This window comes from Podarcis cretensis, assembly GCF_951804945.1.
Source record: "Podarcis cretensis genome assembly, chromosome: 8".
Classification (NCBI taxonomy): Eukaryota; Metazoa; Chordata; class Lepidosauria; order Squamata; family Lacertidae; genus Podarcis; species Podarcis cretensis.
Genome location: NC_137177.1, coordinates 21261305 through 21278525, shown reverse-complemented (window position 1 = coordinate 21278525; position 17221 = coordinate 21261305). Strand labels below are relative to the sequence as shown.

At 50.2% G+C, this 17221-nt stretch overlaps 2 protein-coding genes across 4 annotated transcripts in view; both read left to right on the top strand.

The window, feature by feature from the left end:
- The window catches only part of KMT2B (lysine methyltransferase 2B), a 64417-nt gene extending 52687 nt beyond the window's left edge, over nucleotides 1–11730 (top strand). For all 3 annotated transcript variants that reach the window (XM_079985875.1, XM_079985874.1, XM_079985876.1), the window contains exons 26-37: nucleotides 2306–2466; nucleotides 3240–3455; nucleotides 3960–5484; nucleotides 5660–5755; nucleotides 5845–5951; nucleotides 6975–7112; nucleotides 7415–7489; nucleotides 7975–8152; nucleotides 8908–9015; nucleotides 9959–10042; nucleotides 10252–10381; nucleotides 10820–11730. In XM_079985875.1, the coding sequence (XP_079842001.1) occupies nucleotides 2306–2466; nucleotides 3240–3455; nucleotides 3960–5484; nucleotides 5660–5755; nucleotides 5845–5951; nucleotides 6975–7112; nucleotides 7415–7489; nucleotides 7975–8152; nucleotides 8908–9015; nucleotides 9959–10042; nucleotides 10252–10381; nucleotides 10820–11095 (3094 nt within the window). In that variant the 3' untranslated portion in view covers nucleotides 11096–11730. The remainder of the gene's footprint in view (nucleotides 1–2305; nucleotides 2467–3239; nucleotides 3456–3959; nucleotides 5485–5659; nucleotides 5756–5844; nucleotides 5952–6974; nucleotides 7113–7414; nucleotides 7490–7974; nucleotides 8153–8907; nucleotides 9016–9958; nucleotides 10043–10251; nucleotides 10382–10819) is intronic.
- A 3155-nt stretch (nucleotides 11731–14885) lies between these two features.
- On the top strand, nucleotides 14886–16723 carry PSENEN (presenilin enhancer, gamma-secretase subunit). Its single transcript, XM_079988191.1, has 3 exons — nucleotides 14886–15042; nucleotides 15969–16073; nucleotides 16361–16723. The coding sequence occupies exons 1-3, from the start codon at nucleotides 14982–14984 to the stop codon at nucleotides 16498–16500; spliced, it is 306 nt and encodes a 101-aa protein (XP_079844317.1). The 5' UTR covers nucleotides 14886–14981; the 3' UTR covers nucleotides 16501–16723.
- The last annotated feature ends 498 nt before the right edge of the window (nucleotides 16724–17221 follow it).

Sequence of the window (17221 nt, the reverse complement as noted above, 5' to 3'; positions counted from 1 at the left end):
TTTAGATCCTTACTTTAGTCTAATCCCATTCATTTTATCTGGCATGAATGATTCTACTGAATAGATGCTGAAGCAGATACTATCGTAGCATGGATTATCTTACCCTTTACGCCATCCTCTTGGCAGGGTGGCTCAAGAGAAGGGAGGGACTTTATCCTCCTCCACATCTCCTTGGGAGCTCATCACGTTTCTTATGGTTAAAGCATCACCTGCTATGGTGATGGCGGGTGTGAAACCAGAATGTGGTTGTTATTCCAGGTGGATTAATGCACAGTGTGGTGTGTTTAGGTGCACACGTGGCACGGGAGATTGTTTGCAACCACTCTTTTCTTTCCCTCCCATTTTTTAAATTTTGCCGATTGGAAAATGCTTGTAACTGATCTATTCCCCCCCCCCCTTTTAATGTGAATGAGGGCTGTGTAGGATGCAGTTCAGGATGCTCTGCATCTCCCAGCGGCCAATCAGATATTGCGTAGTCACCTGTAACGACATATGAGATTTGTAGCATAATGCAGCTACATGGGTCACAGCAGCCTTTCCCAACCTAGTGCCCTCCAGATGTTTTTAACTACAACTCCCAGCCAGATGCTGGGAGTTGGTGAAGGCTGGCTTTCAGGTCCCTACCCAGTAAGCTTCTAAATAGCTAACATCTTTTAAATTTGTTACAACATTTATTCCCCAACTTTCCTCCAGAGAGCTCAAGTTGGAGCACATGGTTCTTGTTATCCTCATGACAACTCTCTGAAGTAGATTAGAGTGGGAGTTGGAGACACCCAGTGATCTTCATGGCCTAGTGGAGATTTGTACTCTGGTCGGCAAGGTCCTAGACCCAAAACTCTATAGTCATCACACCACATTGGCACTCAACATATTCCCCAGCTGTCAGAATCCATTCTTGCAACTGTGCAGAAGGATGGGCCTTGGTTTGATCAGCTGCCATGTAGATTCTTTAAAAGCTCCATAACAACCAGAACCAGAAAGCCGCCTTTCTCCTTTGCCCTCTCCACAGTCTTCTCTCATTTGCTTCTTGCTGTGTTCTGTCTAGCAAGAGCCATGGAAGTGTCTCCCAATTAATTCTCCAGGATTTTGCCAGACTTGGGAAGAGTTTCCCTGCTTTTGACAAAGGACAAAAGATCCTAGCGATCCTCTGCAGTAGCACACACAACCTGGGAAACTTGTTTTTCAGCAGGTATCCCTTTCCCTTTCTTTAAAAGGGCAAGGCATGTCTCTACCTGAGGCCTGGGTGCCAACATGTCTGCTTCCACTTCTGAGGTGTTCATAGGAAGGTTGACAGCCATTCTCGTTATGCCAGTGCTCCGCAATTATGGACTGTGATGCACAAAGATAGCTACTCTTTACACAGCCTCTGAAAATGTTTTCCTGGTTGTGTGCCTTTTCTTCCCTCTGGCTCTTTAAACGTTTGCTTTCTGGAACTGCCCACTTGGCATCCATCTGGCAATAGCAAATCAAATGTCACATGAAAATCTCTGGTGCTTGCTTCCTCTGCTGGTCAGGGATGCAGAGACGAGAGAAGTTCTTTTTCTTCTTCTCTGAAGTTGTGTGAATTGCGCTCTCTCTTCCCCAACCTGGTGGTTGTCGGATGTTTTGGACCAACTCCAATCAGTCCCCGACCAGCACAGCTGAAGGGATATGCCATCTGAAACATCTGGAGCCCACCAGCTTGGGGAAGGCTGAAGTATCTGCTGGAATGTGCCAACAATCACAAATCGGTTTTGCAAAACCTTGGAGCAGGGCTTGTTATCTGTTTAGGGATAATCTGCTCCACCCATGGTGAACCATCTAAAACCTGTGGCCTTATCTGTGGGGTCAGGCTCCAACTCCTAATATCCCAGCCAGCGTGACCAGTGGTCAAGGATGATGGGTGTTGTAGTTCAATAACTTCTGGAGGGAAACAGGTTCCCCATCCTTAATTCAAATGCCCTAACCGCTAGGCATTTGCCACCAAGGATAGGAGGCCACTTGGTTGCAATGGGGGCTGGTCCATTGGGACAAATGGGGCACTGCCTCACCAACCTTCACCATGAGGTCTCCTAGCTCACCTGTGGCCTTACTTGCAACCAGTCCAAAGGGTGGCTCTGGCTGTCTTGCTTCTTGCACCTTTGCCTCGGCGTTAAGTAGGGGCAGGTGCAAAACTTAGTTGGCTCTGCCAATCATTGGTTCCACTTACTGTTAGACTCCTTGCTTTCCTCCCAGCAATCCTGCGCTACTGCTTTGAGCAAGCAGCCCCATGGCAGTCAGAAGGCGATTCTGATGGGACTGCCTTTGTGTTCCTTCCACCCCCCAGGTGTTCCCGTATTTATTGGAGCACGGTGGATGCCCGCAAGCAGTGCTGGTACAAGTGTCGCGTCCTGGAGTACCGGCCGAAGCTGAGTCAAGAGGAGCCTGATGCTTCGGGAGTGCAGGAGGAGAACCACACGATAGTGCATAGTCCAGCTGCCCCTGCCGGTAAGGGGATCTGGGATGTGCAGCTGGGCTGGCTTTTGGATACCGTCATCCTCTCCATCTGCAGTAGGAAGTCAGGGTGGCGATAAGTTTTCCTGCCCACTTGCATGTTGTGGGGGGACTCTCTGCATCCCGCTTCACCTGACAAAGAGGTTTAAAGTCAAACCCTTTAAGTCAGTTTAGTGGTTAAGCTACTTCTCTGGGGCAAATAACAACCCTTTATTGGAGCTTACTAGTCCATCCTTTCTGCTCAAAACCAGAATACAGTCATACCTTGTTTACCAAATGCCTTGGAACTTGTACGTTTCGGCTCCCGAACGATCAAAAACTGGAAGTGATTGTTCCAGTTTTCGAATGATTTTCGGAAGCCGAACATCTGGCACGGCTTCCGATTGAGTGCAGGAAGCTCCTGCAGCAAATCGGAAGCCGCGCCTTGGTTTTTGAACAGTTCTGGGAGTTGAACGGACTCCCAGAACGCATTTTGTTTGAGAACCAAGGATTGGGTTGGGGCCTGTCGCCCTTCAAAGTTTATGGGCTCCAACTCCCATAAGTGGGGGGGGGGTGCTCGGAGAGAAAAATAAGAGCAAATGTATATAAGAGTACAGGTCTTCAGCCCATGTAGACCAAATAGGCAAATAATCTGTTCTGGAATAAGGCAGTTTTCTTGGTTCTGTGCTGTCTTTTCTCAGCACAAAGCCCACAGTAAGGGTTGCCAGCTTCTGGACGCTGCCATTGCCATGCTTGGTCTCTTGTCATGTGCCTTTTCATGTTTTCAGATCCTAAACTTGGGAATGAGCACCTTCAGGATGTGCCCATTCCACTGCCGTCACTGGAGCGCCACTCCCCCGCGCAGAACCCAGGACCTCTGCCACCCCCGGAGTCTGCGGCCTCCAAACACAGGTCTCTCACTGGAGCTCGCATCAAAGTGCCCAACTACTCCCCTACTCGACGACCCATAAGTGGGGTGTCATCCCGCCCGCTGCCTTCTCCTGGTGAGTAGCTTCAAGGCCATGTAGGCAGCACAGAGACAAGAGGGTCTGAAACGGAGCACAAACACCTCTTTCTATCCAGAGGCCTTACCAGAGTCTAAGGGCACATTCCAGCTGGGCAAAAGCACTCTAGGTGTGGAATGGGGCCAGTGATAGAATTGTAGAGTTGAAAGGGGACCCCGAGGGTCATCAAGTCCAACCCCCTACATCCATGACAAATGGCCATCCATGTGTTGCCTGAGGAGTGTTCCCAGAGCCAGAGAGAGAGGCCTGGAAGGTGGCATTCAGACCCCCGGCCTTCCCCATCCCAATACTGAGCTAGACAGACACAGTGCTCTGACTCCAAACATAGGAAGCCGCTGTCTACTAGGTTCCTAAAAAGTTGCAAGTTATCTCATGGGGGGGGGGAGAGGCGAGTTGTTCCCTGTGTGGCTAGTGCATTTGTGCATCTGCCTGTTCTGCTTCCCACCCCCTGTTGACATGCTCTTCCTGTTCCCTCCACCACAGGGAGCGCATCATCCATGTCCCACCACATCTTGACGGTGGGCGACCCCGACTTTCCCCCTCCACGCCGCACGCAGCGCCTCAGCCCCCTGTCTCCCAGCAGCGTCCCCCACGCCCGCCGCTCCCCCCTCCCGCCGCAAGCCGCTGCTAGCAACAGGACTAGTCCCCCCAGCACCTCTCTCAGGGCCATGCCGCCTCTCCCGGACAACCCCCTGGCGGGGAGCGGCTTCAGGCATACTTCTACCTCTGACGGGCAGCGCCCCCTACCTACCTCACCCCCTCCCTCGCCCCCACCCGTCCCGCCAGAGCTGGCTTTCGAGCTCAACGTCTCTGACCTGGAGTTTGACGACAGCCTCCTGGACGAGCCTTTCCAGGAGGAGGAGCTGGGCGTGCCGCGAGCCTGCCCCTCGCCCAGCCTGGAGCTGCCCCAGCTGGACGGCCTGGGCGACGGCGAGAGCGAGGAGGAAGGGGAGGCCAGCCGCTACTTCCGCTTCCCCCGCACGGTGGTCACCCGGGAGCCGCCCCTGCCTCCGTACCCACTGGACCTCCCTCTGCCCCACATCCACCAGCTCGACGGCATCGACGACGGGACCGACAGCGAGGCGGACGGGGCAGGGGGCCACCCTCCGGCCAAGGGCAAGCAAGCGGAGCCCAGAGGTGAACGGGAGCTGGCTGGCCCTGCTCCTGCGCCGGAGGACCTGCCCTCGGACATTGTGGACTTCGTCCTGAAGAATATGGACACACCGGAGAGCAAGGCGCCGCTCTCCTCCTGCCTCAACCAGACGGCCTCGCCGCCACCAGCACCCCCTACCTCTGCCAGCCTCAACGGCACCGAGGCAGCCCGCCCTAGCCCCGCTCCAGACCTGGCTCCGACCCTGGCTTGTGCCCAGGTGCCAGGCACCGCTGAGGTCAAACTGCTGGGACCCGAGGGGCAGCTGCCCGGCTCCAGAATCATCCTCGTGAACAAGCTGGGACAAGTGTGCATGAAAGTGCAGGGGGAGGAAGGCGCCTTGAGCACCCCGGACGGGGAGCAGGCCTCCGGCTGCAAGGCCGTGCCAAGCCCAGCGCCGCCACCTCCTGCACCCGTGCCCAACCTTGGCACGGTCATATTGCGAGCGCCCCTGGGTCTCGCTTCCAGCCCTTTGCCCACATGGACCATCCGGGGCCCGGTGCTCAGCATGGTGCCCATGATGAACGTCGTGGGCGCCACCTCTCAGGCCGTCGGAGGGGGCCAGCTGGCACTGGGCACTCCAGCTCTGGTGACGCCCTCGCTGGGGATCCCCCAGACGTGTCTACTTCAGCCAGTGGCTGTGAATTCTGGCGTGCTCAGCATCCCCGGCTTGGTGTCCTTGCCGGGCCCCCGGCCGGCCATCCGGGTCAAGAGGGTCTCCACCTTCGTCGGAAGCATGCCTCTCAAGAAGGCCAAGGTGGATGGCGCCAACGAAGAGGAGCCGCTGCCCGTGTCGCCCACCGTCACGCCGGATCACTTGGTGAATAACTGCGTTTCTGGCAGCACAGCGGGCTCAGGGTAAGCGCAAGCATGTGATCTCCACACTCTTAAGCATGGGAGGGCTAAGGAGAAGGAGTGGTCTTTTGTGGGTTTGTACTTCAGGCCAAGCATGGCTTCTCTGCATTCTTCTGGGTAGCCCCCAAGCTGTGTGTTTTGTTTGTGGCCGTGTTCATAAGACCTTCTTCCCCTGCAGCATGGGAAGGGTGCGGATGAAGACCCCCACAGCCAAGGGCGTCCTTGACCTGGATGCGCTCAAAGAGGAGGCAGGCGCTGTCGGCGAGAGTGAGCTGTGAGTGTGCGGTTGGAGGCTGCGGGATCCTGTTCCTTGCCTGCCGCAGGGTTTTTAAAGCAGCCCTTCTTTCTTTCATGCCCCCGCAGGTCTCCGATGGACCATTCGCCCTCCCTCGCAGCGTTACATTCCCATCCTGGAACGCCGGAACCAAACCAAGAGGCTCTGTTGGAGCCAGTCTGGCATAGATATGCAGGTACTGGGATGTCTTGCCTGCCCCGCTCTGCCTTCGAAATAAGGGTGGCCGGTACTGAGCTGGGAGGCTGTGGGCTGGCTCCGGGCGTACAGAACCAGGGATTAAATGTCCACATTTGCTTTATGGGGCAAATCACTGTGCATGTGGTACTAAGAGCCAGGGTGGTGTGGCGGTTGAGTGTGTTGGATTAAGACCAGGGAGACTTGAGTTCAAATCCTCACTCATCCCTGTAACTTGCTGCAAGTCATTCTTTCTCACCCTAACCTACCTCACAGGGTAGTTGTGGAGATTGGGGGTGGGACGAACTTGAAGGAAGAGACAAGATAGAAATATAATAAAGCATTAAGCAGCTATGTATCTCTTGTTCATTTGTTTTTAATGGTGTGGGCAGCCACCCCTTTTAAGTTCCCTTTAGAGATGTGTATCCCTAATCCCTACATCAGATTTTATTCACACCAGGTTTCTCTGGTGTGAAATCCCTCCCCAGCTGTCTGCACCATTGTTCGGTATAAGATAATTTTATTCTCAATTTTATATTTGTTATGTGGTACGTGGCTCTGGTGCGTTTTATGTTAAGCAGTATATAAATTTGTGCAATAAATAAAAATAAGATAAATGGTGTTCTATATACACAATTGCTTTTTGTAAGCTGCTCTGGGAGACTGTAACAAAGGCACGGAATATGAATGCTGTAAATCAGTTTCTATACAGAAAGTGGGTTGTATCCAAGCTCTGCTCAGTGTAGACCCTTCACAATGAACGGATCTGTCTAGTCATGTACATTAATTTCAATGGGGCTAGGATACGGACTGCAGTGTTCCAGCCTGCATACCAGAGTTCAGAAAGTGAATCCTGGACCTGACAGGTCTCTGCTTTGTGAGCTTGGGTTTTTATTTTAACCCTGCTGTAAGTCTATTCCTTCCTGTGAATTAAGCCCTTTCCCACAGATGATGACTCCATGACAGCAGAGCTAATACGCCTGGGCCTCCTGCTCTCCCCCCCCCCCCTTTTCTCCCCTCCCAGGGGATCTCTCCAGCTCAGACGAGGACAATCTGAAGCAGGAGGACAAAGAGAATGAGATGCCCCGCAAAACGCAGCCCCACCTGTGCTTTGAGATCACCAGCGAGGACGGCTTCAATGTGCAGGCTGACAGCATAGATGGTGAGGGGGAGAGAATCGCATCGGTGGTAACGTTCCTTTGAACCTCTAGCCTCTCAGCTGGCTGGCTATAGTTGTGCTGCTGGAAAGAGGGACACACTCCACAGACAACTGGGAGATTGTTTTTCTCCCGGGTACAAGCAGGAATTGTGTTATGCCTTGCTCAGGGAAGCCATAAGAGATTCTGTGGAACAGCAGCACCTTGGACCTCCTTTACCCAGTGACACCCTTCTGATAATTATTTTGCTTTGGGTCAGATGCCTGCCTCTTACAGAGTAAATCACGGTTGCCTTCTCCATATTTAGGTGCCTGGAAAGCAGTGATTGAGAAGATTCAGGAGGCCCGCACCAATGCCCGGCTCAAGCACCTCTCCTTTGCAGGTAATAAGGTCCTGTTTGAAGGCTTCCGATGGGCATCTGGCTGGCTGCTGTGGATGTCAGACTAGAAGGGCCTTAGGCCAGATCTGGCAGGACTCTTACTTGGTTCATAGGTTGTTCTGTTCTGGCTGGAAATTACTTTACAGCTCCCAGGCTAGCCTACCAGTCTTTTGGTTTTTTAAAGTTCAAGGCCCAGAGACAATAGAAAGGGGAACAATCTCTGGGAGCAGAAAACTGCCCAGAATAGCTGCTACAAAAGAGGGAAGACTATAAGCATAGGAGCTGCACAGAGGTTCCAAATAAATAAGAGAGCAGATGATGTAGAAAATCAGAAGCTGGAAAAAGTACATCAAGAAAGCAAAATGTCGTGATTTGCGTTGGGGAGGAGGTTTCTGGGGCTCTTCGGAGGCTTTGGGATAGGACTGGTTGTCTTGCACTGAAAGGGTGACTGGGTGCTGAATTTTAGGTGTAATTGACTTTCCTGGCAGGGATGAACGGCGTGCGGCTGTTAGGGATGCACCACGATGCCGTCATCTTTCTGGTGGAACAGCTGTATGGTGCCAAGGCCTGCCACAAATACAAGTTCCGGTACCACCAGCATGAAGGCGAGGAGGAGGAGCTTCCGCTCAACCCTCATGGCTGTGCCCGAGCAGAAGTCTATGTCAGGTGAGGAATGGCCTTGCTTTCTCTCTGGGGAGTAGGAGTGGACTGCAAATTTCTCTACCACCCTTTAACCGTGGATCACGGGGCAGTTTACAATATACCAGTTGGATCACGCACCTCTCTGGATTTTGCAGGGCAGTTGCAGTGTGCAAAAGGTGTGTGCAATCATATATATTTTACGTAAAAAAAGAGTTCAAAATGCATATTTTACCGATGAATGCATTGAAAAGATTGATACAGATGCATTAATTTGTATAATTTGTTGTGAACTGCCCTGAGATCTATGGGTATAGGGCAGTATAGAAATTGAATAAAAAATAAAAAGTAATCAAAATATTTATTTTGTGTTCTTTTAGATAAAATGTGAATTTCTGTGCATTTTTACACACTGAAACTACTGCAAAAGTGCATACAAAATGCATACAATTTAAATGCAGACAAATAATAATAATAATAATATCTGCACAAAACAGGAATGACCTATAATTGAGACCAGTTGGGGCAGAATTTGGCTGCCCAGTCCATCCGTTACAGTTCCCATGATCCCATGTCATTTGCAGCTGATGGGATTTGTAGTCCAGAGACATATGGTGGATCACCGATTCACTCCTTATTCCTAAATTGCATGCTTGCCCGGGTTGTATTGCAGCAAAAGGAGTAGGGGAAATGCAGATAGTGTTACAGATAGTGTTTAAAAGAGAGAAGAGCAGGGAACCCAGTGGCCTTCTGAGATGGGCAGCCCTCCACTTCTTTTGCAGGAAATGCACTTTTGATATGTTCAACTTTCTGGCATCGCAACATCGTGTGCTTCCTGAGGGAGGCCCTTATGACGAAGAGGAGGATGAAGTGCAGCTCAAGTCCACCAGGTAAGAAAACGCCTGGCTTCTGCTGTCCTGAAGCTGGTCAATCTTGACTTTGTCCCTTCATAGGGTAGGCTGTGAAAACTCAGCATTTGGTAATATGAATCTGATTAGATAATGCCCATGCTGTGTGTACTGCCAGGGAAGCTTTTAAAAACAGGCCCTTCTCCTCTTCAGCCTGTGAAGCTCATGAGTTATAAAATTTCCAAGAGGATCGTTTTTCTCCAAAGCACTTAGAAATAGGGGCCCATGTTTCCTTGCCCAGATCTCATTTCTACTTGATTAAAATGCATTGCTTGCTTGTAGTCAGTTGTCTTTCGGCTCTCTAGCCAGGTTTATGTAATAAAGGTGATTACCTGCTTTCCAGCACCAGCTTTTTTTGCTGCCATGGAAGCCCAGTGAGCCCAGTCCTCTTCTGTGCACCAGAGAGCACACTCAGGAAGGCAGCAAATAGCCCAAATTAGCATTGACCCAAAAAACAGGAGAGCTCACATACCCCGCAGAGAATATCCTGGGGAGGGCCATAGCTCAGTGATACAGCATCGGTTTTGCATGCAGGTCCCCAATTCAGTCTCAAGGCATCTCCAGCTAGGGCGGGAAGAGACCTTTTCTGAAATCCTGGAGAGCTGCTGCCAATCAGTGTGAGCAATATTGAGCTAAATGGACTGGTGCATAAGACAGTTTCCTACGTTTCAGGAATTCCTCCCTCCAGAAGGGAAACTTTACTGTCCATTCCCACAATTTGTGCCATGATGTGGTGCTGCTGCTACTCAAGTTTTCTTCTCCATCACTTTTAAAACTGTCGTGCTGCACCCTAAACATCTGATTTTCGTCCTTGTGATTCTTGCTCGGAATCTGTCCATCTTGAATCCATTTTTACTGTCAAGGCAGCCACACTCTCTTTTGGCATAAGCTTCTAAGTCTAGTCTGGTCTCCACTTCTTCCTTAGGCGAGCCACCAGCCTGGAGCTACCCATGGCCATGCGGTTTCGGCACCTGAAGAAAACCTCCAAGGAAGCTGTGGGCGTGTACAGGTAACAAGGGCAGCTGCTGCTGCTGCTTGCTTGAATCCTTGGCCATGGCCTTCCTAAAGAGGCCACTTTGTACAGAGAAGCAGCCCTGCTCCATGCTCGCCTCCAGGATGAACCTGAAAAAGAAACAGAGAGTACCCAGTGGCTGGCCCATCTTTGGCCTGCCTTGTTAACTCTCTTAATGCTGATCTGTATCTTTCTCCCCACTCCAGGTCAGCCATCCACGGCCGGGGCCTGTTCTGCAAGCGGAATATCGATGCAGGCGAGATGGTGATCGAATACTCTGGCATTGTGATCCGCTCGGTGTTGACAGACAAGCGCGAAAAGTACTATGACAGCAAGGTACTGAATCAAGAGAATTGTAGAGTTGGAAGGGACCTTGAGGGTCATCTGGTCCAATCCCCTGCAATGTAGAAATCTTTTGCCCAACGTGGGGCTCAAATCCATGACCCTGAGATTGAGAGTCTCATGCTCTACCAACTGAGCTGATGGTCAAGGGAGGGGGGAGCCCATGACTGAGTTGAGGACAGGGTATAAATCAGGCATAGGCAAACTCAGCCCTCCAGATGTTTTGGGACTACAACTCCCATCATCCCTAGCTAACAGGACCAGTGGCCAGGGATGATGGGAGTTGTAGTCCCAAAACATCTGGAGGGCCGAGTTTACCTATGCCTGGTATAAACCACAACAATTATTGTTAACAGGACCAGTGGAGGAGGGAGGAGCTGGGCTCCCCAAATCGTCTCACTAATCTGAGCTCTCTTTTTCTCATCCCTGCAGGGCATAGGCTGCTACATGTTCCGCATCGATGACTTCGACGTGGTGGACGCCACGATGCACGGCAACGCCGCCCGCTTCATCAACCACTCCTGCGAGCCCAACTGCTACTCGCGGGTCATCCACGTGGAGGGCCAGAAGCACATCGTCATCTTTGCCCTGCGACGCATCTTCCGGGGCGAAGAGCTCACCTACGACTACAAATTCCCTATTGAGGACGCTGGCAGCAAGCTCCCTTGCAACTGCGGGGCCAAGCGCTGCCGCCGTTTTCTCAACTGAAAGGCATTTTTTTTGACCCGTGACCTGATTCCTCAGCTCTGTACCTTTCTCCCAGCCTGGTGTCAGTGAGGGGGACGACGACACCAAGAGGCATGCCGGGAGCTTAACCACCTCACTGTAGCTTTCCAAGTGGGTTGCTGCAGGACTGACTCATCCCCTTAGTTCCCTGAGGCATGGAGATGGTTCATCTCCCAGGAGCATCGGTGATGCCCGTTTTGTCTGGGAAGAGGGGATGCTCTTGGCAGTGGACCTGTCTGTGGCTTGAAATTATGGCAAGCAGAGATATGGGGCAAGTGTGGGAAGGGTAGTCTCCCCAGTCCCTTATCTGTGCCCGCCTGCTTCGTAGACCTGATTTTCTTTCCCTCTCCCTTGTGGGGTGAGAACAACTTTTTCTTTAATTTTGTACTTCTAACTTTTGTGATTCTCTTTCCTTTCCCGCTAAGGCTTTCTGTTTTAAAGTTAAAAAACAAAACAAAAAAAAAACATCAAACCCAGGAGGATGTAAATATTTGTACAAATTTCTAAACCTGTTTATTTTCTATGCACTTTTTTATTTAAGATGCTCAGTCAACTCAGACGGTAAAGGGTTGGATTCTTGTTGGTATAATTTTAAATAAAACGCAATTTTGACACAAGACTGTCACAAGGCTTCTGTTGTAGCCTGAAGGGGGGGGGGTAGTGTGTTTGCGTGTAAACAACAAAGCCCATCCATCTGGAAACGGAGACAGCAACCATCTAGTGATTTCATATCAAAACTCTTTGATTCCAAAATGCAAAGGCACTGGCTGTCTTACATGTTCCAGAGCTTTACATATGAGCTCCCCAAAAATATAGTGGTGCACTGCCCATGTTGGTTATGCATTTGTACTGCACACATTAATGGTGGAGCCCACATAGATCCATATCTGATGGCCTACTCCTGTCCAGAAGAGTGGCCAAGAAAATAAAAATAGAACCATTTATAGAGCCCCTTATGTTATTTGTTTGCTGAGTTCCCGTAGAAAGCACTTAGAACAGTCAGGTCGGGTACCTCCATCTCATTGGCTACCCCCCCATTTTGCCTGAGAGGCTCTTTTGTGCAGGCCACACCCACCCACCCAACACCTGACATATCTGACTTCAGGTGTGAGGGCAGGTAAGAGCAGGATTTCAAATGAAGAACTAGGAGCTTGGAGAAGTCCTTGCAACGTGGACTTCAAAGTGCAGCATCACCTGCCTGGACTGCTAGGGTTGAAGAGGGAAAGATCTGGCCCAGCAGCCAAAAATGTGCCCTACGGAGATTTGGGGGGGGGGGGGCGGACACAAAGGCTGCTTTTCTAGATATTGGGTGTGGGAGAGAGTTAAGTACCGTATTTTTCGCTCTATAAGACGCACCAGACCACAAGACGCACCTAGTTTTTGGAGGAGGAAAACAAGAAAAACATATTCTGAATCTCAGAAGCCAGAACAGCAAGAGGGATCATTGCACAGTGAAAGCAGCAATCTGCCTTGCTGTTCTGGCTTCTGGATAGCTGCACAGCCTGCATTCACTCCATAAGACGCACACACATTTCCCCTTACTTTTTAGGAGGGGAAAAGTGAGTCTTCTAGAGCAAAAAATACGGTAGTTAAGGAACAGGCCCTGTCAATGTCTGATGCCTGGTGTGGCTGTGGGGTGGGGAATGAGGGTTACGCCCTAAAGAGGTCCCTCATAAGGAACTTAACTGCGAGGCTTTAGAAAATGATATGTTACCTTAACCATACTTTGCTTGTAGTATAATTCATTCTCAAAATTATGATGCACCTTGCATCTAACGTGCATCAATAAGGAGCAAGTGGCAAGTCTATGGGGAAGCGCACTTTACACATGCTCAGGAACATACTTCCTATCTGAAATAAGATTGTGAGGCAGAAGAAGGAGAAAAGGCAATGGGTGTTCAGGTTACGCCTCCTCTTTGTTGGCAAAAACGTGGCATAGCAAGAAGCAGCTTTGGTCCTGCACAGCGTTTTACCTTTAAAATCACAAAATACGGAAAGGAAGAGCTGCTCGTGTCGCTATTTCGCCATCTGGTGGGTTGAGGCGGTAGGGCTTTGTTGTTGTTTCGTCGTGTCCGACTCTTCATGACCCCCTGGACCAGAGCACACCAGGCACTCCTGTCTTCCACTGCCGCAGTTTGGTCCAACTCATGCTGGTAGCTTCGAGAACACTGTCCAGCCATCTCGTCCTCTGTCATCCCCTTCTCCTTGTGCCCTCCATCTTTCCCAACATCAGGGGCTTTGCCAGGGAGTCTTCTCTTCTCATGAGGTGGCCAAAGTATTGGAGTTTCCTGTCCTTCCAGTGAGCACTCAGGGCTGATTTCCTTCAGAATGGATATGTTTGATCTTGCAGTCCATGGGACTCTCAAGAGTCTCCTCCAGCACCATAATTCAAAAGCATCAATTCTTCGGCGATCAGCCTTCTTTATGGTCCAGCTCTCACTTCCATACATCACTACTGGGAAAACCATAGCTTTAACTATACGGACCTTTGTTGGCAAGGTTGGTAGGGCTTTGAGGAACTACAACTCCCAGCAAGCTCTTGGCCCCTGCTCCCTATTATCCGCCGCAAATAAGTATATCCCAGCATGCGCTGCGGCAGGGCGTTGTTTTGAACCGTAGACTTAAAATGACAGACGCGTCGTGTCTGAACGCTGTGAGCTCGTCTTCGGAGGTCGGGATGCCGCAGCTTGCAAACTAGGGAAATTTAGGAATTGAGCAGGCTGCTTTCCCTCAAGCAAAAATGAGCAGCAGAGATGAGAGTTCGCGCTCTAATTAACTCAGGTCTTATTGTGTGTAGGGTTTTTTTATATATATTAAAAAGTGAGCCTTAGGAAAAGCGCAATGCATCTGCATGCAGGTCCCTGGAGTTAAAAGTCCTGCTTTCAACGGAGTGCTGGATTCAATAGATTTCACCATGGAGGGTCCCTCAAGGGGATCCTTGATACTGGATTCAGGGGGCTCTGCCTGCTCCTCAAGGCCCTTGTCTTTTTATTCATCCCCGGAGGTTTCAGCGTTTGGCACCACCTCAGGGCTAGGAATGCTCCCCACCCCCTTCCAATCACAATTATTTTGGAGAAGGGCTAAAAACTGTGTTTGATTTCCACAAGGGTTTGTGCCTTTCCCTATGCATGCCAATGGACAGCTCTCCGTTGTATTTCCCCCTTTAAAAATCTAAGGGAGAAGCTTACTCCCACCCACCACCAAAGACCTTGGGGAAACAGGAACATTGCAATAGGTGCAACCCGCGGGGCGCTTCTCGTCCACGAAGACTTCGCGCTTGGGGGGGGAGGGGGGGCGAATCCAAGCCGTTCCTGGCAAAGCTGTCGCGAGGTAACCCTTCTCGCAAGCACGCCCCTGCACCTACCTACCCACCCACCTACCTTCCTACTTGCAAGCTGGGATAATGCAGTCCAACGGCAATCTGGGCTGGGTTTTTTTTCGGGGGTGGGGGGGGGGCAAGAAAAATAAAAAAGGACCCTTGCTCTCTCGTGTGCGGCGGGGACCAAACGAAAGAGCAAGCGAGGGATACCCGCCACCGACTACTCGTCGCGCTGCTCTGCACGTTTCCTATCTCCGCGCTTAGTGAGAGCGCGGACGTTTTCCCAGCAGCCCGCGGGGCGAGCTGGTGACCAGGAACAGCGCAAGTTCCGCGTTGGGGAAGCAGAAGCTATTCTGCAGGAGGAGGAGGAGGAGGAGGAGGAAGGGGTGAGTCGTTGGGGGAGGGGAGGCTCACCCACTCCATAATTCGGGGGTGGGGGTGGGGGATGGGCCCTGCCCTCCAAGCCAGAGGAGGGTTTTGGGGGGCTTAGCCCTGAGCTCCGCCCTGACTGCGAGGGTCCCTCTCTTCCTCCTAGATCCCAGTCGCACCATGAACCTGGAGCGCGTTTCCAACGAGGAGAAGCTCAACCTCTGTAGGAAGTACTACTTGGGTGAGTGCCTGGTTCCAGCGAGAGGCATCGGTGATGGTTAGATATTTATTGACACCCGGCTTTTCCTCCTGACGATCATTGGGGGGGGGGGAGAGACACACACAATTAAACGTTAATAAAATAAAAGGCACACGGCTTATTTCTCTCCGCGTCCAGAATAGTATACGCCAGATGTTGGAAAAGAAATTGAAATCCCCGCTAAGGAGCAATGGTGATATCAATTGACAGAATTTCCATTACTTCCCAATAAGACAGCCGAAATAAGAAATTTGGGTGGGAAAACCGGATAAAGGGACGAGCGGGAAAGCTTTGGGGAGTACCTCAAGAAGAAGAAGAAGAAGATACTAAATTTAATGTACAAGTAGGGGTGATCACATGAGCAGCCAGTCAACTATAGTTAAGAAGTAAAAGGGATGAAAAGAAAGATGGATGATTAAATGGAGATGCAGCACACCTTGGGTTTATTATGAATGCCATGGAGTGCTAGGTTCGGAAGTCTGTATGTAAATATTCAGCGTGGAAGGAATGTGATGTGCAAAGGGAAAAATGGAAGACGCATAAATTTTATATATATATATATATATATATATATATATATATATAAAAGCAGTAACAGAATGATTCCTTAAAGTTGTTTTTTATTTTATTTAAAAAAGCACTATTTCACCCAGGTGCATAGAACTTGTGAATTTCTACTACAGTAAGAACTGGTGTGTGTACATTTTGGTGGCTTATTAGAAATGTTATGTTTTTGCCAACTTGCTTAGACGGTAGGCAGCTGTTTTTTCAGTAGGCAAAGTGAACCTTTTGGAAAAATACAGACCTTTTTCCCCCCATTTTTGCAGCCCCTTTTAAAATAGGAAAGGTGAAGGGGTTTAAAAAACACACACATATAAATGAGTCCTTTCTTTCCTTTGTTTCTCCAGGTGGCTTTGCTCTGCTGCCTTTCCTGTGGCTGGTGAACGTTTTCTGGTTTTTCCGAGAGGCCTTTCTGGTGCCGGCGTACACTGAGCAACTACAGATAAAGCGCTGTGAGTTTTGGTGCAAATCCTAGGAAGTGGAAGGGCAGGGGGCAGGGCGGGTGTGAGATCCCTCCACATGTTGCTGAACTACAACTTCCATCAGTTCCAGCAAGTATGACCAGTGACCAAGAATGATGGGAGTTATAGTTCGGCAACTTACGGAAGGCCAAAGATTTCCCACTTCTGCGCTAGGAGGAGACCCCAGGCCACCTATTTGGGCAGTGCCAGATAGCATAAGGATCTGTGCTTAAATGGAGGTGACTGTGGTCATGGTTTTCCATCTGTTTCCATCCCAGATGTCCAGCGTTCAGCCATGGGGCTTCTTTTCTGGGTGATCGTGCTCACCACGTGGATCAGCATCTTCCAGGCGCGCCGGGCAGAGTGGGGCGAGCTTGGCGACTACCTCTCCTTCACCATCCCCCTGGGCACTCCGTGACCAATCCCTCCTCCCTTCATGTCACCAGCGTGGAGCTTTTAGGGTTGTATTTTTTTCAATGGGCTCCCTGGGTGGCATGCTGCTCTCCCCTTTTATGGAACCAGAGTGGGATTGCGCCATGGTGAACTCCGGTGAGGCTGCCTCTCCTTGCAGAATCCTCTGTTCAGTATGCCCTGATCACAACCTGGGGCAGAGGTGATTAATAAACCTGGGGTTGCCTACATCTGCTTGCCCACAGTGTGGTGGTATTGGGAAGAAGTGAGAATTGGGATAAGACCATTAAAAGAGCCTGCCAGATCAGGCCAGCAGCCCATCTAGTCTCTCTTAGGCATTGCATTAGCACCAATGGCAGTCCTTGCCCGCAATTTTAAACATCTGTCCTTGGCTGTATAAAGCAGAGAGGCAGGGGTACAGTAGAAGGGCAAAATGAATTATTTCTCTGTGGACATTTGGGCTTTAAAAAAACTATACATATCTAAATATATAGCAAAATAAAAAAATTCCTTCCAGTAGCATGTTAGAGACTAACTCAGTTTGTTATTGGTATTAGCTTTCATGTGCATGCACATTTCTTCAAATACCTCTTTAGTTACATGCCTGTAACTAAACATATAGCAGGATATTCTTAGACTCAAGTGGTTGGCTCTCAGGGATTTATTCTTCCCAGAAAAACCTTCACTTTTCTGCCTCTTGTGCAATACTAACAATTTCCTACTAGAAG

Excerpts from the sequence above, each read along its gene's own strand:
- PSENEN (XM_079988191.1), top strand. The coding sequence starts at position 14,982 with ATGAACCTGGAGCGCGTTTCCAACGAGGAGAAGCTCAACCTCTGTAGG. Across the intron at positions 15,043-15,968 it reads CTGTAGGAAGTACTACTTGG|GTGGCTTTGCTCTGCTGCCT; the intron begins GTGAGTGCCTGG and ends TTGTTTCTCCAG. Across the intron at positions 16,074-16,360 it reads GCAACTACAGATAAAGCGCT|ATGTCCAGCGTTCAGCCATG; the intron begins GTGAGTTTTGGT and ends TTTCCATCCCAG.